This window comes from Cherax quadricarinatus, chromosome 41 (assembly GCF_038502225.1).
Source record: "Cherax quadricarinatus isolate ZL_2023a chromosome 41, ASM3850222v1, whole genome shotgun sequence".
Lineage (NCBI taxonomy): Eukaryota > Metazoa > Arthropoda > Malacostraca > Decapoda > Parastacidae > Cherax > Cherax quadricarinatus.
Window position 1 is genome coordinate 33311163 of NC_091332.1, and position 21262 is coordinate 33332424.

Sequence of the window (21262 nt, forward strand, 5' to 3'; positions counted from 1 at the left end):
CAAAGGGTTCAACGACTAAGGGAGTTGAGACTTTGTTTCAAGTGTTGTGGAGAACATTTTGTCAGGGACTGTAACGCCCAACTCAGGGAGTGTCGGGGCTCCTGGAAGGGTAAGCACCACATTGCACTGTATCCCAATGACGCCAGATTAGCACAAGTTAAGGAGAGCAAACCGCGAGAAAGGGCGGAGAACAAGAACAAGTCTGAAGTAGTGATGAGTGTGGCGAGTATGGCACCGAGAATTTGTTCTGGTGAGCAGTTTCAAGGTTCGGTGGCCTTGCCCACCATAATGGTGGTGGTTGCGAACGGGAAGAAGTCTGAAACGACCCGTTTGTTCTTCGACAGTGGGGCACAGAGATCCTTCATAGCGGAGAGTCTAGTAACTAGGTTGAAGCTGGAGACAGTTGGTAAAGTTGACATGAAGGTGGAAGGGTTTGGTGGGGAAGTCCCACGCAGGTCTTATCCAGTAGTCAATGTGACGGTCAAGTTAGCCGGGCATCGAAGGGAAATTTCAGCCTTGATAGTGAAGAGGCTGCCCAATATCATTACCACTAAGGGAATAGCTGCAGCAGTCAAACGTTTGAGAGAGTTGGGTGTGAAGCTAGCGGAACCAGACATTGCTACCGACAACGTTAGTAATGTAGGAATCTTGGTAGGAGGGGATTACATAGACGAGTTCGTGTCTACAAGAAGGGTTATCAAGGAGGGTGTTGGCCTGTACAGGACTCTAGCTGTGTACATCGTAGGAGGCAGAGTACCAGCTCACTTCCCTGCGACCCCGGGAAAGGAGGGCTCTGGTATTACAGCGACTGAGGCTGTACTGGTGATGCGGATTGGTGTGCACGAAGGTCTGTCAGAGACGCAAGTTGGCATATCCGACAGTGAGCCGGTCCATAAACTATGGGACCTGGATGTAGTAGGGATTAAAGGTGACCAGCCGCCCCCCGAACATGAAGAGACGTATCGAGATTACTTGAACCATGTGCAGTTCAGGGACGGACAGTACTGGGTGCGACTCCCATGGAAACCGGGACACCCAACGCTGCCCACTAATTTCAAGAAGGCACGAGGTCAGTTGAATTCATTGGTGAACAGCCTGACCAAGAAGGGTCTGGTGGGGAAATATGATGATATTATTTAGGAACAGCTAGCCCTTGGGTTCATTGAGAAAGTGCCCAATGCCAGCCCTTGGGAAAACGCTTTTACAGGGTACATAAAGAGGGAGATAGATTGCCTTTAAATCCAGGGAACCTCGTAACAGTGGGAGGAAAGGCTACCAAGGCATGTGGGCCACTGGGTGGGAAAGTATGGAGCCGCTCAGTCAAGGCTAGACATATGAAAGACATTAAAGTTAAAGCAAAGGGTGCTAAGACCACCGGAACCAACAAGTTTACACCCCCAGAGGTCCACACAGGGGAAACTGGACGGTTGAAGTTAGACCGGAGTCTGCTCGACGAGAGTGGCCAGACGGCACTCGTGTTCAGGGTCTGCTGTGGGGGCTCGCGGAAGGTGAACTTGATTTAGACCTAGCGCCTACCTTCGCCGGTGAGAGGATGTGGAAATTTATTTGGTCCCTAAAGTTCCACAGGAGCGATCCGACATGGCCGTAATGGAGCAGCTGAGCTGGGTGGCCCTTAAACTCACCCAAACAAAAGGCATTCTCCCCAACCATAAACACATTTCTCTCCCTGGGGGGTGGCGTGGATGGTAGGCATTTATTTAATTTATAGATTTACTCATCAGGGAAGGAGTAGGTAGTTTTACTGTTAGTATATTAATATTAGGTTTACTAAGGCAACTGTAGATAATAATAATGTAGACCTAAGACCTTAACATAGGTAGTAATAGGCCGATAATGTAGGCAAACACTAGGATAAGTTAGCTAGGGAGAACTGGCAGCCCTAGTTTGAACGAAGAGACGAGGGTCTGGAAGAGAGACCAGCTCGTTCTTCTTAAGACAGACATCAACTGGACAAGACGTGCCGTGATCAGCAGACGGCGCCCCCCACGTGTCTTCACAATTGAGACCTGGGGAAATCTGGTAGAGGCACCTCGATGTACCATAGATGACCTCCTCTGTCAGGCCCATACAGTAAGACAAGACCTCCACTTTATCTCGTAGATTTCTGGCCAGTGTCTGGGGAGATTGTGAGTGAGTATGATCTGTGGGCCCGGTGTGCAACAGGCAGTACATGCCCAGTAAGTACCAGTGTCTCAAGGCAGTCTGGAAGCTAGTGTCCGTGTCTGCATAGTTATACTAGGGGATACATACCCTCTTGGATATAGGAATTTCTGAGGTGCAGGTAGGACACTAATAACGACTGAATATTGCAGGAATTAAGGCTCCAGGTTGCACGTGGTTTCTGAGGGGAAGTCCAAAGGGGCTATGGCTAAGCTTAGGGAAGTTGAAGATCAGGATATATGTAAGTTAGTCCTTTATACGTGCATGCAGGCGAGTTTTCTTGCAACATCAATCATTTGTGAAAATCTGTCCTATAAGCCACTTGTGAGGCTGAGGTGCCCACCTCAGAGCTCGGTGTCAACAGAGCTTGCCAGGGTAGGCGACTCACTTGGAGGCAGTCCACACAAATTTTCACACAGTTACTCACCACACCCAACTGTCAGTTACTCACTACGCTTACCTGTCACTTACTCACCACACTCACCTGTGAGTTACTCACCACACTCACCTATCAGTTGCTCACCACACTCACCTGTCAGTTACTCAGCACACTCACCTGTCAGTTACTCACTACACTTACCTGTCAGTTACTCACCAAACTCATCTGTCAGTTACTCACCACACCCAACTGTCAGTTACTCACCACACTCACCTGTCAGTTACTCACCACACTCACCTGTGAGTTACTCACCACACTCACCTATCAGTTGCTCACCACACTCACCTGTCAGTTACTCAGCACACTCACCTGTCAGTTACTCACCACACTTACCTGTCAGTTACTCACCAAACTCATCTGTCAGTTACTCACCACACCCAACTGTCAGTTACTCACCACACTCACCTGTCAGTTACTCGCCACACTCACCTGTCAGTTACTCACCACACTAGTAATTCCCTGACACAGTTCATCAAAATTATTTCTCAAAGTCACGAGTCATCCGTCTCAATGTTCACAGCCACTCATCATCCCACTCATCACTGTCCCTCACCTTGAACCTGCCATCCCACTCATCACTGTCCCTCACAATGAACCTGCCATCCCACTCATCACTGTCTCTCACCATCAACCTGCCATCCCACTCATCACTGTCCCTCACCATCAACCTGCCATCCCACTCATCATTGTCCCTCACCATCAACCTGGCATCCCACTCATCACTGTCCCTCACCATCAACCTGCCATCCCACTCATCACTGTCCCTCACCATCAACCTGCCATCCCACTCATCACTGTCTCTCACCATCAACCTGCCATCCCACTCATCACTGTGCCTCACCATCATCCTGCCATCCCACTCATCACTGTCCCACACCATCATCCTGCCATCCCACTCATCACTGTCCCTCACCATCAATCTGCCATCCCACTCATCACTGTCCCTCACCATCAACCTGGCATCCCACTCATCACTGTCTCTCACCATGAACCTGCCATCCCACTCATCACTGTCTCTCATCGGCAACCTGCCATCCCACTCATCACTGTCTGTCACCATCAACCTGCCATCCCACTCATCACTGTCTCTCACCATCAACCTGCCATTACACTCATCACTGTCCCTCACCATCAACCTGCCATCCCACTCATCGCTGTCTCTCACCATCAACCTGCCATCCCACTCATCACTGTCCTTCACCATCAACCTGCCATCCCACTCATCACTGTCCTTCACCATCAACCTGCCATCCCACTTATCACTGTCTCTCACCATCAACCTGCCATCCCACTCATCACTGTCTCTCACCATCAACCAGCCATCCCACTCATCACTGTCCCTCACCATTATCCTGCCATCCCACTCATCACTGTCCCTCACCATCAACCTGCCATCCCACTCATCACTGTCCCTCACCATCAACCTGGCATCCCACTCATCACTGTCTCTCACCATCAACCTGCCATCCCACTCATCACTGTCTCTCACTGTCAACCTGCCTTCCCACTCATCACTGTCTCTCACCATCAACCTGCCATCCCACTCATCACTGTCTCTCACCATCAACCTGCCATTCCACTCATCACTGTCCCTCACCATCAACCTGCCATCCCACTCATCACTGTCTCTCACCATCAACCTGCCATCCCACTTATCACTGTCCCTCACCATCAACCTGCCATCCCACTTATCACTGTCTCTCACCATTAACCTGCCATCCCACTCATCACTGTCTTTTACCATCAACCTGCCATCCCACTCATCACTGTCTGTCACCATCAACCTGCCATCCCACTCATCACTGTCCCTCACCATCAACCTGCCATCCCACTCATCACTGTCCCTCACCATCATCCTGCCATCCCACTCATCACTGTCTCTCACCATCAACCTGCCATTGGAAGACATGATAAAAAAACTGGAATATATTAACAAGAAAGCTGCCTCTGTCAGTTTCGCATTGTTTATTCTACATTTTGTGGGGAGACGTGGAGCTGCTGCTGCTGCTGGTGCTGCTGCTGCTGCTGGTGCTGCTGTTGCTGCTGGTGCTGCTGGTGGTGCTGCTGGTGCTGCTGCTGCTGCTGGTGCTGCTGCTGCTGCTGCTGCTACTGCTGCTGCTGCTGCTGCCAGCTTAAATTGACTTTGCAAAGCCAATGCGCTTTTCTTCGACGTTAAATTCGGTGTAGTAGCGGGAGATGAATGTGTCTCCCAGGATCCAGGCTTCTATGCTTCCCAAGTCGACGCCCATGATGCCTACTATGCAAGTTTTGACGCCTGTCGCCTCATCCACGCTCTGTGCGTCGACAAGAAGGAGAGAGTTTAGTTTAATATTTATATTATGTACCCCATACCCATCCTGTGGGTGGTAGTCACCCCATACCCATCTTGTGGGTGGTAATTACCCCATACCCATCTTGTGGGTGGTAGTCACCCCATACCCATCTTGTGGGTTTTAGTTACCCCATACCCATCTTGTGTGTGGTAGTCACCCCATACCCATCCTGTGGGTGGTAGTCACCCCATACCCATCTTGTGGGTTGTAGTTACCCCATACCCATCTTGTGTGTGGTAGTCACCCCATACCCATCCTGTGGGTGGTAGTCACCCCATACCCATCTTGTGGGTTGTAGTTACCCCATACCCATCTTGTGTGTGGTAGTCACCCCATACCCATCCTGTGGGTGGTAGTCACCCCATACCCATCTTGTGGGTTGTAGTTACCCCATACCCATCTTGTGTGTGGTAGTCACCCCATACCCATCCTGTGGGTGGTAGTCACCCCATACCCATCTTGTGGGTTGTAGTTACCCCATACCCATCTTGTGTGTGGTAGTCACCCCATACCCATCCTGTGGGTGGTAGTCACCCCATACCCATGTTGTGGGTTGTAGTTACCCCATACCCATCTTGTGTGTGGTAGTCACCCCATACCCATCCTGTGGGTGGTAGTCACCCCATACCCATCTTGCGGGTGGTGGTCAAAAGATTACAGAGGTACATAATGGGCCCAAGGACTGGATCACAGCTGAACAAGTTACAAAGGTTATGAACCATTTACACGTCTACATCTTGTCACAGTCATGAACAAGTTACAAAGGTAATGAACCATTTACACGTCTACACCTGGTCACAAGTGTAATGAGTTACTGGAGAGAGATGTGAGTTTAAAGCGAGATGGACTGGCTTCTCTGTACTGAGAGTTGTTATCACTCATTGTGGTTTACGTCTGGCCACTTTCTTGGTCTTGATATTTATTATATAATTCGTCGTTTATAAATAACGAAAGGTAAAAAGAGTATTTCTTAACCACGGAAGATACTGATACCCCTCGTTATCTGTTTTCTGTCACCATCCATACTGATTTAAACTTCCGAGTCTCTTTGTCTTCAGTAACTTTCGCAGCTTCTTTAATTCTTGTGTCTTCATCTCACCCATTATGACTTAATGCATTTCTTGCCCCTTGATCTAATGATAACCCTTCGGTTATCTCCCTTCCGCCCGATCCTGTGACTCACCTCGATGACCAGCTCGGATCCGGTCAGTTCGAAGTCGATGCCATTGAGTGTGAAGGTGAAGACTGGCATCTCGTCAACCTTATTGCAGTTGATAAGGTACTCACCAGCAAGGAAGGCGTAACCACCTAGCTCGGTCACAATCTCCTGTAGGAGGAATCGTAGGAGTGAGAAGGGAACGTACTATGGAGGTGAAGGATGGTACTGATGAGGTGGCGTGAAGGACATCTGAGGGAGGGTGGTACAGAGGTGTAGTAGGACCTACATTTTTGGGGCCCTGAAGCTTGAACTGATAATGGGGTCTTATCGCAACCAGCAGGCCCCATAACTATTATTTTGTGTTGAATTACACTATATTATTAATATTATTATTTAAAAAAAAAACTTCTCATACAGTAGACCCAAAAATTTTAAGAAATGTGGACTAAAGTGGCTTCTGGGGCCCCTCCGGGATTAGAGACCCTGAAGCTTATAAGCTCTATTAGTTTCATAGCAGATCCGCCCCTGGGGGTAGTAAAGGCCAAGTGCAGGAGGGTAGCAGTGGTGAAAAAGTGAGGGGGGAGGGGAAGGTTGGTGGTGAGTTTGAACTAGAGAGTGGCTAGGGGTCATGATAGTTAGATGCTTTGTCCAGCTAGAGGCTGGGTTGCCGCCCCATCCACAATAATACTTCACGCTTATATGGACCCCATCCACACTAATACTTCACGCTTATATGGGCCCCATCCACACTAATACTTCACGCTTATATGGACCCCATCCACAATAATACTTCACGCTTATATGGACCCCATCCACAATAATACTTCACGCTTATATGGACCCCATCCACACTAATACTTCACGCTTATATGGACCCTCGCAAATGTACTGACAACAGGCGTTAAAGAATATGTTTCTCGAGGCAGGGAAACTCAATAAAGACTTGCAGTATATATCAACATTAATAAACTATGTTACTGAGAAGATTTATGAAGCTGATAAAGTATAGTAATGAATTATGGTGTGGTACATTTGTCTTCAGTTAATGCCATCCTGAAGGTTCAGTAACCTTCACTTCCTTATTGATAATTATGATCTATTCCACATGGCGTTGTAAAGGTAAATTTATTTTTGTCACTACGTATATCAAAGTTTAACAAAGGTCAAGAAGTCAACTCACGTGGACCTGGTCACTGGGTCCAACAATAAGGGAGGTACCAGTGTCGACAATACCTTCACAAGGGTTGCAGAAGCTCTTGGCTTCACCTCCCAACTTGATTCTGACAGTAAGATCAAATAAGGTGAACCACAGCTCAACGATAAGTCATCATGATTTAGTAAAGCAAATCTGAAGAGTTTTAATTATTTATTGAATCATAAGATGCATGTTAACACTATATAGCTTAAGATTTACCAAGACCAGCAGAATAACGTTGCATGGTTAGTTAGTGATGGTGATGATGTGTTGATAGCGAGTGATGATAATGATTCTGGTAGTAGTGGGGGAGGTGATGAGAATGGCGGTCTAACCACTACTCTAACACCGACACTTACTCATCAATGGTGATCTGCCAATAGCCCACTCTGGAGACTGGCACGTACTGGAACTCTCCTTCGTAGTGGTTGGGGTCAGACCCTCCCAGCACCAGCTCTCCTCCCAGCGTGGAGCTCATGTCACTGACGAGACACATTAGTTAGACAGCGAACAATGATGTGACTGACTGCTTTGTCGACAAAATGTGGCACATATTTCTCATCAGAGCTACTTAATTAATAACTGACACAGGCTTACCAGATATTTTTTCTATCCATTCAAATTACCTGGAGTATATCTGGAGAGAGAGTTCCGCGGTGATTGTATCACAATATATATATATATATATATATATATATATATATATATATATATATATATATATATATATATATATATATATATATATATATATATATATATATATATATATATATATATTACATAATATGGTACAAAAGATTTAAGAGATACATTGTTGATATAAAGGTGGCATATACGGTACATGTTGTTACGCGTGTATCACCGATTATAAGGCGAAAATCTCATCCAGCTCCTCAGAGCTGGGGCGTGTGCCCAAAATACAGCAGGCATTACCCCTTTGAACAGCCGCACTGAGCCGCTGGAACAGAAAACTAGCTGCCCTGGGATCCCTAGTTACCCTGATGAGTCTATTTAGATGCATTCTTTCCCCATGAGCCAAGGGTCTCTGAGCCTGTGGGAACAAACATATAATGATGGGCAAGTTCTCCATATTTTCTAGACTTTTGGGACTCCCTAAAGCTGGCAGCTGCCCCTCCTTCCTCCCTGGTGTATTGGAGATAAGTATCAGCCAAGGTAGATGCACATGTATAGTCCCACACCACCTGCTTCTCATCTGTCCAGGCTTGAAGGGTGAAACCATCTGGACGCTTCTGGCTGCCATCAGATCTGCATAGATGGGGTGGCTCCCTTACTGCTGGGCATCCAGCTGTTGTGAGGCTCCTCTTGATAATGTTATTAACCTCTTCATGTCTTGCAATCTTTCCCTCGGATTTACGGCACACAAGACCATGGTACCCGAATCGGTCTGCTGCTTCACTGCCACAAATACACCTGTGTTCGGCGAGAATAGGGGCGGCAAGTCGAAGGGCAACACCGATGCGGGCTCTATCCTTCCCTGACACACTCTGAAGCATTGTTGAGGCTATATTTTCCACTATTGGACCATCCCAGTGCGATTGTTTGTAGTTGTTGGGGGGAGCAGGTTTGGTTTCAGAGCCCGATAGATTGTCCCAGATCATGGCTCCGTCAATGAACTTTTGGTCCTGGACTCCAATCTTGTCCCTAAGATGTTCAGGGAGAATCGTTGCTACAAGTCCTCTGGATGCAATACATGAGGACAGAAAAGCAGGTAGCGCAGTCTGTGATGACTTGCGGACACCAATGTCTCCAAGTCTGACTGGAAGTGTAGCTTGGTTCCACTGCCCGTCTTCTAGAGTAAGATTAAGCACTTTCGTAAAAATCTGCCTCAGGATACTGTCATATTCGTGCAGTATAGGGTTATCATATGAAGGTGCACATCTTAGGAAATATGTCAACCTGGGCAGACTCAAGCACTTTGTGAGAAGGTACAAGGCATCGTGGGTGTCCAGATTGCCTATTCGTTGTTCCATTTACCTCAACTCTTCCAATGTCATCCTGAGAATTGTGTCAATGGCTTTGCTTCCCAGAGGTGCTCCTAGCAAGGCACTATTTGTGGGGGCAATGACTGCTGCCCCTGGTAGTTTTGATCTCACTGCATTCATCACTTGTTGATTGACTGAGATGATTTCATATTTGGATGGATTCAGGATGAGACCCATTTTCTGTCCCCGTGTCATTACCCGTGTAAGATCATGTAGGAGGGACTCCTTTGTACCTGCTAGTGTGCCATCATCTAGGAACCAGAAGTTTAGCTCGCTGGTCAGTCTGACTGTGATTTCCCTAACTGCTATACAGAGGAGAAATGGTGCAAGAGGATCTCCTTGGACACCCCCTGATGATGTGATTTCATGCTCTCCAAAGAGAAACATTGATTCCTTGTTATACCCAGCTGCAACAAAAGGGAAGAGACCAGGAAAATGTTCTTGTACTGCTGCTAATACCACGTCTCTTTTCAGGAGATTGAATGCATACTTGAAATCTAATTTTACGACTGCTTTGTCTTCAGGCAGGTTGTTGATATACGCCCTTGTTGAATGAACCGCTGCATCACTTCCTTGAGAGACCCCAAAGTCAACCTGGTTTGGTTGAAGCATCATGGCTGCCTGTGCACGAATACTTTGGACAGCAGCTTTGGATACGAGGCGGCGTAACGCGTTGCCTACTGCAATTGGCCGAATTCCTCCATCCTTTGCATATATATATATATATATATATATATATATATATATATATATATATATATATATATATATATATATATATATATATATATATATATATATGCAAAATAACCACTGTGAAAGAAAAGAGAAATTCCAAGCGTTTCGTGACTACTCACATTATCAAGGAACAATGAAAGTAATGCATCAAAGGAAGGCATATAAAGGGTCTAGACCACACCTAACTATCACATCCAACAACAAAGCAACACCTGACGCGCGACTCATAAGAAAGAGAACACTGCAGCAGGCCCGCTGGCCCAACTAGACAGGTCCTTCACACAACCCACCAACAAACAATTCTACCCAAGAATTAAGAATTTTAAAATTTATTATTTCTCCAATGTATTATTAAATTCTTCCCAAATTCTATTAATTATAAATGTATCTAATTTATATAAACCAAAGGAAATGTTCATATTATTGTCAAAACTGCTTTTTATGAAACAAGATTTAATTATATTCCTGTCGACCATGGACTTGCTTGATACTACTTTCTCAACTTTTTGAAAATCAATTGGATGGTTAAAATCTCTCACATGAATAAATAGAGCATTGGAATCTTGTCTAGTTCTAATGCTATATTTATGTTGTTTTAATCTTAGTTCGAGATTTTTACCAGTTTGACCGTAATAAACTTTATTGCAAATTTTACAAGGAATCTTATAGACACATCTGTCAGCATTTTTGGGGGAATTCTTTATCAAAAGATTTTTTACTGTATCAAGATTTTTAAATACAACTTTGAAATTAAAAGTCTTAAGAAGAGAAGGCATATCAACCAAGTTTTCATGGTGAGGGAGAACCAACATATTTTTAGTTGAATAAGGCTGGTTGTTCCTTTTTGGATTGTAAAAAGTATTTCTAGCAATTTTAAAAGATTTTCCAATTACGTTTCTTGGGTATTTCAAATCTTTAGCTATTTCATAAATTTTGGATATTTCCTCATCTATGGACTCCGGACTACAAATACGTAAAGCTCTCAAAAACATTGATGAGAAAACAGACAGTTTAACTGTATCTTGATGTGAAGAATAATAGTGTACATAGGAACAGTTATTTGTAGGTTTCTGTAAATTTTAAATTTGAATTCATTATTACCCTTAATAATTAAAACATCTAGGAAAGGCAATGAGTTATTTTCTTCAAACTCAACAGTAAAGTTTATAGAATGGGCTAGGCTATTTAATTGCCAAGGAAATGGTGTATATCTACATTTTTGGGCATAAGACACAAAATATCCTCAACACATCTGAATCATTTAGCTCTATTAGGGAGGATTGTGTTAAGCAACCTTGTTTCAAAAAATTCCATGTATAGGTTGCTAAGAACAGGTGAAAGAGGATTTCCCATTGCCATATCAAACTTCTGAGTGTAAAACTTATCATTAAATACAAGTTTTGCATTAACAATGCAAAGTTTTTTTTTCGTCTCTCGACCTGCGGGGAGAGAGGACGCTTCTACAGTTTCTCTTGCACGCCACCTGGTGAGGAAAACATAGCATTAGCACCAAGATGGCGGACCGAATGAACCGGCGCATAAATACTGTCTGCATTGAGCTGGTTAGAAGATCTTTAAGCAGCACCACGATGAACGTTCTCCTGCCAAGCATTATCAGGGACGTTTATGGCATCCCCAATGAAGAGTTGTATGGTGTGGCACTGAATGGTATGTCAAGGGTCTTCGTGAAGTTCATGAGGACCGACTTCTACTCTACCATAGTCAATGAATTTCAAGAAAGGAGGATGAGTATCAATTCAGCAGTGGAAGTATGCTTGCATGATGTGTCTAAGTATTTTACTTGGGTGAAGGTACGGAATGTACCTTTTGAAGCAACAGCATACAGCCTACAAGATGTGTTCAGTGGTTATGGGACTGTACACTCGGCGAGCATGGGAATGTGGAGGGACGGCCCCTACGAGGGGCTGCTGGAGAGATCCTTCACACTGAAAATGACCCTGAGGAGGCCGATACCATCATATGCCACATTGCATAGCCATAGAATTCAGGTTTTTGTACATTATGCGGGGCAGAGGAAGACATGCCGTTTATGACTCTTATGAGCACATGGCGGCACAATGCCCCAGGAGACAGGGCCCTGGGGGTCAAGAGAAAGCTTCTGAAGACACGCAGTTAGAAGCCTTGGGCGTTGTGACGGGTGGAGTGGAAAGCCGGGGTAAGGGCCTATGGAGTGAGGAGGTCGAAAGAGCAGAGGTGGGTTTGGAGACGTGTGTTACACTACCAGTGGAAACGGGGGGGAGGGGGGAGGGGGGGAGGGAATATCACTGTCAGACAGACCGTTAGGTACTACAGATTCAGCTCAAGAAGGGATGTTGGAGGCTGTGCTGAAAGATTTTTTGGAAGAGTCGGAGCATGGTGTGGAAGGTGACATGAGGTTAGGTGATATCAAGGTGATGGACGAACAGAAATGGGGCAAGGAAGACTTGAGTGAGGTTCGAATGGAGAGGAATGTGGTGGTGGAGGTCCATCAAGATGTGGTTGTAGAAGATATGTGTGTAGAGGGTAGCTCCCGCAAGAGATCAGCGGGGGCATCAGACATGGACGAGGTCCTCACACCAGCGCAGCGGCCTGGGAAGAAGATTTGGGCAGCTGTGGTGGAAACGGCGAGACCGGGAGGAGGGGGAGGGGAATGGGAAGATCGGCGGGAAGGGACAGGGAGGGGTTGGAGGGCAGGAACGAGGGATTGATAGAGATGGACCGAGACCTATGAAAGAAGGACCAAGTAAGCCTCAGCGGCATAGGGGTAAGCCGCCTTTCTAATAAAATTCAGGTGTGCAACTTTCAATGTAAACGGTCTTAAAACCGAGGTCAAGAGGGTATGGTTAGAGTGGGTTTTGAGGAGATTTAGTATTGATGTCTGTTTCTTGCAGGAACATAACCATAGGTTAGGATGTGAGTTGTTGTTGAAAGGTTATAGGTTGTTTAACAGTGATGCTTTGAGGTTGAAAGTAGGTGTGGCTGTGGCGGTAAAGGAGACCAGTCCTTTGCATATCCTGGGTTGGGAGGAGGGGAAGGGGTGGGAGGGTTGCCAGGGTGGATGGGTTTTGGGGGGCCGGGAGGGTTTGTTTTGTAGGTGTGTACATGCCAACAACTAGTAACGTTAGAGTGAAATTGGATTTTGTACGCGATGTTTTGGTATATCACTTGAGAGGTTTACCTGCTATTACGGTGATTGGTGGGGATTGGAATTGCGTAATTAGGAATGGTGATGTGGTTCCGAGGGGGGCAGGTTGTATTTTGGGGGTTCTGAGAGATGTTTGCAAGATGTAGGAGTGGTAGATGTGGTGGGGAGTAGGGGATATGGAGTGGAGCACACTTTTATTCATAGGGGATATGAGGCACGGTTAAATAGGATTTATGTTAGGCAGGGAATAAGTGTGGAGAGAGTGAGGACTATAGATGTGGGTTTTTCTGATCATCGTGCTGTTATAGCAGATTTGAGGGTAGATGGTATAGTGTGAGTTTATGCGGGATACTGGAAATTGAATGTGAGGCTACTTAGGGACGAGGGTGACGCTACAGGATTTGAAGATTGGTGGAAATCCTTTTGGGAGACTAGGAATATGGAGATGGATCTGCTGGATTGGTGGGAAATGAGGGCTAAAGTTGGAATAGCGGATTTTTTTAAAGTATGGGGTAAGGAGATGGCGAGGTGGAACTATGGCCTACAAAATTATCGTGAAGGTCAGTTAAATGACTGTTATGCAGAAGAACGGGTGGGGCAGAGTGAGGACATGGAACGTTTGTGAAATAGGTTGGCGGAAATTCACAATGAAAAGTTTGAGGCAATTAGAGTAAGGGCAGGGTTGGAGGATGTTTTAAGGTGGGATAGGCCATTGGGTTTTGTACTAAGGAGGTTTAAGGAACGGCAGGCGAAAACCACCTTGGCGTATATTGAGGCAGGTACAGGGGGGGGGCGATTTTGAGGAGGGTCAAGGCCTATCCACCACGGAAAATATTAGTTTGTACGCCGATTTTTGGTTTAGGGAGAAATGGAGGAGGGTTGGCGGGGGAGTGGGTGAGGGACGTTATGGAGATGAAGGGTTTAATAGGGTATTAAGTGAGCAGGACAGTGACAGACTCGAGAGTAGTATTAGTGTAGCGGAGGTGGAGGAGACAGTTTTTGGGCTGTGCCAAGGTAAAACCCCAGGCATAGACGGCATACCAAATGATTTTTATAGGTGTCATTGGGGGAGTGTACGGCATTGTCTGGAGGGGCTTTTGAATTGTATGTTAAGTAGTGGGAGGATGGGAAAATCGCAAAGAATGGGTGTCACGGTTTTAGTGCCCAAAAAGAAGGAATGCCGAGTTTTTAATGATTACCGTGCGATTAATAAAATAGGCCATAATATAGCGAGAGTCCACCAGCAATATTTCGATATAAATGAGTTACTCCTCGTCTCCTTGTTGTATTGTTTGGTCTGTGAGTGATAGAAAATGGTGTTTTGAAGAGGATAACTGCACTAGAACATCAGTTTACTAAGAAATACACCGAAACAAACGCGATTTCCTCGCAAAAAAAAAAAAAAAAATTTTTTGAGACGGCGGGTCGGCCGACGTTCTAGGCCTATATCTCGGAAGTAACTTATTCACTTATTTAGCTTTACAACTCCATTATTAATGATTGTATTGAAATGATTTTCACAGACAATATAAAACAAAGTGTGTTTGAATTTTTAACGTCAGATTTTTTGGAATATCTCAAATATTTTTGATTTTGTGGGGGGTAAAAGGCAGATATTTTGGCGAATGCCAAAAATTCTGTCAAATGTATTTTTTTTTACCATGATAATAAGATATATTAGATGAAATGGCAATGTAAAAACGTCGTGCTAGTTGTATTCTAACAGTTGGGAATGTCGGAAGTGCCACTCGTAGTGCCAATTTGTCATTTCATGCTGCCATATATCAAAATTATGTTTATATTTTTTCTCTGTTGTTTGTTGGCCAATCCTACTGAAAGTTTGTCACATGCTTCTACATATGCACCTCTAAAAGTACACCAAAAATAAAATAAATCGGTTGAACGGCACTGATGTTTGGTATGAATACGGGGATGCGGGTTAATACGGTGAAATCAAGGTTACTAGAGGTGGGTAATTGGATAGGGGGGGGCTTGGGGATGGGGTTAAGATGGACAGTGGTTGACAGAATCAGGGTATGTGGGATATGGTATATGGCGGAGGCGCAGGCATGCAGAAGGGTAAATTCGGAGTCTGTCACGGGTAAGGTTTTAGGTAGACTAGGAGGTTTAAGTGCGAGGGACCTAGCTTTACATCAGAGGGTAGTGGTGGTAAATTCACTTGTCTATAGCAAGGTATGGGGGGTGGCAGAGGTTTTTCCCTTAGAGGTTCAGGACATTGTGGAAATGCAGAGGAGGGTGGGGATTTGGGAGGGCATGGTTAAGCAAGGAGGTAGTTACGAGGGATGCTCGGAGAGGGGGTTTAGGTTTGTTGCCTTTAGGACTGAGAGTAATGGTTATATATATCAAGCGGAGGTATATTAGGGAAGGGGGTGTGAGGGGCGCTAAAGTAGGAAGAGTTATGGAGGAGGCACGTAAATGGTGGAGTGGGAAGGAATTGAGGTTTTGTGAAGATATGTTGAGATTTTTATTGACAGTGCAACAGGTGGATAACATCAAAGTGAAAAGGTTGGTGAGGGTAGTGAGAGGTCGGGGAATTATGCAAGGGGTAGCCGTATATCCAACGTATGATTGGGGGATTATTTGGAAAGATTTTAGTAAGCTTAGGATACCGGCTAGAGTAAGAGAATTAGTGTATCGTTTCATCATGGGGATTCTGGCTTTCAAGGAGGTGTTACGTTGTATGGGGTTTGTGGAAGAGGCTTTTTGTCAGTTTTGTGGTGATGTTGAAACGGCGTTTCATGTGGTCTTCTTTTGTACCTCCTTGGAGGGGGTGAGATCATGGATGAGTGGGGTTATCAGACTGTTGGGGGGGGGGGGTCGTTTGCCGCTTTTAAGGGCTTTACTACGAGATGTAAAGGGAGTGCCTAGGGATGTGGGTAGGGCTATAATGTATATCATAGTAGATTATTTGGATATCTCATGGGGAATGAGGAGATTAAGGGGTGAAATGAGGATAAAAGCGTTGGCGGCTAGATTCTATAGGATGAAGTGTAGGAATATACTGGTTTATGGGGCGTCCTGGGAAAAAAGTTTCCCGGAAGGTTATAGGAACCTCACTGTGGGCTCTCTTTGTCGGGGTGCCTGAGGAAGGACAAAGGGGTGGTCTCCTTATGGGGGGATGTAAAGGGGGAGTGGGGGGCTTTTTGTTTTCCTCTGGAGTTTGTGGTGTGTAAGAGGAAGGTAGTAACAGCTTGGTATGGATGGTACGCTATGTTTCATGAGAATGTTTGTCATAGTGAGATATAAGTGTAGCTTACAAGGTTAAAATTTTAAACCTGATGGTTAGGTTCACTGTGTTAAAAAAATTTCCTTGATAGCCAGGATACCGAGCCCTTAGGATCTCGGTTTTAAGTAATCAGATTGGCAAGTTGGTTTCAACAAAAAAAATTCTGAGGTACATGTCTGTTCTTTTGGGAGCGGCAAAATACAGCTGTCCTTATCCTTACTAATTGTCTTGTATTATGTTTAACTTTTATTGTCTGCTGGAGGTTCTATGTGGTAATTTTTAAGTGTATCTATAGGTCTATACCATGTTTATTACGGGGTTATACCAAAAAAGTCTTGTGGACAAGATTTTCGGTTTACATACATAAGTGGAAGGTTTAATTTATGTGTAGGGTTTGGTTATAAACCCTTTTGATGTGCCGAGGTTTTTGTTATAAAACCTTGTTTTGGGTTATTTTATTATTGTATGTTACATGTGTGTTGTTCTGTTTTCTGTACCTGAATTATTGAACTTGATGGTTTAACATATTAATAATATTAAAATACTGTTTCTCTATGGTTATTGTGCATAAGGAATCATACGTTCCTTCCGAATTCCTATTGGTTAGGATATAATGTAACATAACTTAACCAAAACTCTGTACCCTGTCATAGCGGGTATGTTCGGGTTTTATCTTGTTTTATAGTTGTTAAGGTAGCTTTGGTTAGGGTCTTTTTACTTTACTGACATGATATGTGTAGTACATATATTGTGTGTGTTAAAGGCGGTTATGGTTTTAGTCATGTGTGACAATTTCAACTTTAGAAACCTTGTGATGTTGTACATTTGTATGTTGTTTTTGTTGTAATAGGTTATGAAAGGTACTCATTTTATATTGTTACACCATTTAATGTTTCATTTTGGTGTGTTTTTTTTGGTTACAATGGCGTGGCGGCAACTATTAATGACTGTTATACTTTAGTGAGGTTTGTCTTAGCGTTTAGTGTTTGCTATAACTGGATGTTGTTATAATACTTGTTACCTCCAGGAATAACCTGGTACTAGTAGCGCAAAAGACTGTTTTTCTATTCCTGTACTATTATAATGCATCCTTTGTATTTTTGTAAGGCTTTTAATAAAAATATAAAAAAAATATCTACATTTTTGGGCATAAGACACAAAATATCCTCAACACATCTGAATCATTTAGCTCTATTAGGGAGGATTGTGTTAAGCAACCTTGTTTCAAAAAATTCCACGAAAAGGTTACTAACAACAGGTGAAAGAGGATTTCCCATTGCCATACCAAACTTCTGAGTGTAAAACTTATCATTAAATAAAAATTTTACATTAACAATGCAAAGTTTAATAAGTTTAATGATTAAGTAGGAACTGACAATGGTAAATTATAAATAACGAGTTCTTTAGATAAGAAACTTCATAAATCATCAACAGGAACTTTCGTAAACAAGGAAGTAACATCAAAACTGGGAGAGTACATGTGTCTCGACTCACAGGTTAAGGTGGGAGAGTTCCTGTGTCTCGACTAACAGGTTAAGGTGGGAGAGCACATGTGTCTCGACTCACAGGTTAAGGTGGGAGAGTACCTGTGTCTCGACTCACAGGTTAAGGTGGGAGAGTACCTGTGTCTCGACTCACAGGTTAAGGTGGGAGAGTACATGTGTCTCGACTCACAGGTTAAGGTGGGAGAGTTCCTGTGTCTCGACTCACAGGTTAAGGTGGGAGAGTACCTGTGTCTCGACTCACAGTTTAAGGTGGGAGAGTACCTGTGTCTCGACTCACAGGTTAAGGTGGGAGAGTACCTGTGTCTCGACTCACAGTTTAAGGTGGGAGAGTACCTGTGTCTCGACTCACAGTTTAAGGTGGGAGAGTACCTGTGTCTCGACTCACAGGTTAAGGTGGGAGAGTGCATATGTCTCGACTCACAGGTTAAGGTGGGAGAGTTCCTGTGTCTCGACTCACAGGTTAAGGTGGGAGAGTACCTGTGTCTCGACTCACAGGTTAAGGTGGGAGAGTACCTGTGTCTCGACTCACAGGTTAAGGTGGGAGAGTACCTGTGTCTCGACTCACAGGTTAAGGTGGGAGAGTACATGTGTCTCGACTCACAGGTTAAGGTGGGAGAGTTCCTGTGTCTCGACTCACAGGTTAAGGTGGGAGAGTACCTGTGTCTCGACTCACAGGTTAAGGTGGGAGAGCACCTGTGTCTCGACTCACAGGTTAAGGTGGGAGAGTACCTGTGTCTCGACTCACAGGTTAAGGTGGGAGAGTACCTGTGTCTCGACTCACAGGTTAAGGTGGGAGAGTACCTGTGTCTCGACTCACATGTTAAGGTGGGAGAGTACCTGTGTCTCGACTCACAGGTTAAGGTGGGAGAATACCTGTGTCTCGACTCACAGGTGGGAGAGTACCTGTGTCTCGACTCACAGATTAAGGTGGGAGAGTACCTGTGTCTCGACTCACAGGTTAAGGTGGGAGAGAACCTGTGTCTCGACTCACAGATTAAAGTGTGAGAGTACCTGTGTTTCGACTCACAGGTTAAGGTGGGAGAGTACCTGTGTCTCGACTCACAGGTTAAGGTGGGAGATTACGTTAAGGTGGGAGAGTACCTGTGTCTCGACTCACAGATTAAGGTGGGAGAGCACCTGTGTCTCGACTCACAGGTTAAGGTGGGAGAGTACCTGTGTCTCGACTCACATGTTAAGGTGGGAGAGTACCTGTGTCTCGACTCACAGGTTAAGGTGGGAGAGTACCTGTGTCTCGACTCACAAGTTAAGGTGGGAGAGTACCTGTGTCTCGACTCACAGGTTAAGGTGGGAGAGTACATGTGTCTCGACTCACAGGTTAAGGTGGGAGAGTACCTGTGTCTCGACTCACAGGTTAAGGTGGGAGAGTACCTGTGTCTCGACTCACAGGTTAAGGTGGGAGAGTACCTGTGTCGCGACTCACAGGTTAAGGTGGGAGAGTACCTGTGCATCGACTTATAGGTTAAGGTGGGAGAGTACCTGTTTCTCGACTCACAGATTAAAGTGGGAGAGTACATGTGTCTCGACTCACAGGTTAAGGTGGGAGAGTACCTGTGTCTCGACTCACAGGTTAAGGTGGGAGAGAACCTGTGTCTTGACTCACAGATTAAAGTGGGAGTGTACCTGTGTCTCGACTCACAGGTTAAGGTGGGAGAGTACCTGTGTCTCGACTCACATGTTAAGGTGGGAGAGTACCTGTGTCTCGACTCACAGGTTAAGGTGGGAGAGTACATGTGTCTCGACTCACAGGTTAAGGTGGGAGAGTACCTGTGTCTCGACTCACAGGTTAAGGTGGGAGAGTACCTGTGTCTCGACTCACAGGTTAAGGTGGGAGAGTACATGTGTCTCGACTCACAGGTTAAGGTGGGAGAGTTCCTGTGTCTCGACTCACAGGTTAAGGTGGGAGAGTACCTGTGTCTCGACTCACAGGTTAAGGTGGGAGAGTACCTGTGTCTCGACTCACAGGTTAAGGTGGGAGAGTACCTGTGTCTCGACTCACAGTTTAAGGTGGGAGAGTACCTGTGTCTCGACTCACAGTTTAAGGTGGGAGAGTACCTGTGTCTCGACTCACAGGTTAAGGTGGGAGAGTGCATGTGTCTCGACTCACAGGTTAAGGTGGGAGAGTTCCTGTGTCTCGACTCACAGGTTAAGGTGGGAGAGTACCTGTGTCTCGACTCACAGGTTAAGGTGGGAGAGTACCTGTGTCTCGACTCACAGGTTAAGGTGGGAGAGTACCTGTGTTTCGACTCACAGGTTAAGGTGGGAGAGTACATGTGTCTCGACTCACAGGTTAAGGTGGGAGAGTACCTGTGTCTCGACTCACAGGTTAAGGTGGAAGAGTACCTTTGTCTCGACTCACAGGTTAAGGTGGGAGAGTACCTGTGTCTCGACTCACATGTTAAGGTGGGAGAGTACCTGTGTCTCGACTCACAGGTTAAGGTGGGAGAATACCTGTGTCTCGACTCACAGGTTAAGGTGGGAGAGTACCTGTGTCCCGACTCACAGATTAAGGTGGGAGAGTACCTGTGTCTCGACTCACAGGTTAAGGTGGGAGAGAACCTGTGTCTCGACTCACAGATTAAAGTGTGAGAGTACCTGTGTTTCGACTCACAGGTTAAGGTGGGAGATTACCTTAAGGTGGGAGAGTACCTGTGTCTCGACTCACAGATTAAGGTGGGAGAGCACCTGTGTCTCGACTCACAGGTTAAGGTGGGAGAGTACATGTGTCTCGACTCACATGTTAAGGTGGGAGAGTACCTGTGTCTCGACTCACAGGTTAAGGTGGGAGAGTACCTGTGTCTCGACTCACAGGTTAAGGTGGGAGAGTACCTGTGTCTCGACTCACAGGTTAAGGTGGGAGAGTACATGTGTCTCGACTCACAGGTTAAGGTGGGAGAGTACCTGTGTCTCGACTCACAGGTTAAGGTGGGAGAGTACCTGTGTCTCGACTCACAGGTTAAGGTGGGAGAGTACCTGTGTCTCGACTCACAGGTTAAGGTGGGAGAGTACCTGTGTATCGACTTACAGGTTAAGGTGGGAGAGTACCTGTTTGTCGTCTCACAGATTAAAGTGGGAGAGTACATGTGTCTCGACTCACAGGTTAAGGTGGGAGAGTACCTGTGTCTCGACTCACAGGTTAAGGTGGGAGAGAACCTGTGTCTTGACTCACAGATTAAAGTGGGAGTGTACCTGTGTCTCGACTCACAGGTTAAGGTGGGAGAGTACCTGTGTCTCGACTCACATGTTAAGGTGGGAGAGTACCTGTGTCTCGACTCACAGGTTAAGGTGGGAGAGTA

The 21262-nt window shown here is 45.4% G+C and overlaps 1 protein-coding gene across 1 annotated transcript in view; it reads right to left on the reverse strand.

The window, feature by feature from the left end:
• Positions 1 to 4570: 4570 nt before the first annotated feature.
• The window catches only part of LOC128695777 (lysosomal aspartic protease), a 43546-nt gene continuing 26854 nt past the window's right edge, over positions 4571 to 21262 (reverse strand). Inside the window, exons 6-9 of the mRNA XM_053786594.1 lie at positions 7667 to 7789; positions 7293 to 7392; positions 6137 to 6280; positions 4571 to 4914 (exon numbers count right to left, since the gene is read on the reverse strand). Of these exons, the coding sequence (XP_053642569.1) occupies positions 4753 to 4914; positions 6137 to 6280; positions 7293 to 7392; positions 7667 to 7789 (529 nt within the window). The 3' untranslated portion in view covers positions 4571 to 4752. The remainder of the gene's footprint in view (positions 4915 to 6136; positions 6281 to 7292; positions 7393 to 7666; positions 7790 to 21262) is intronic.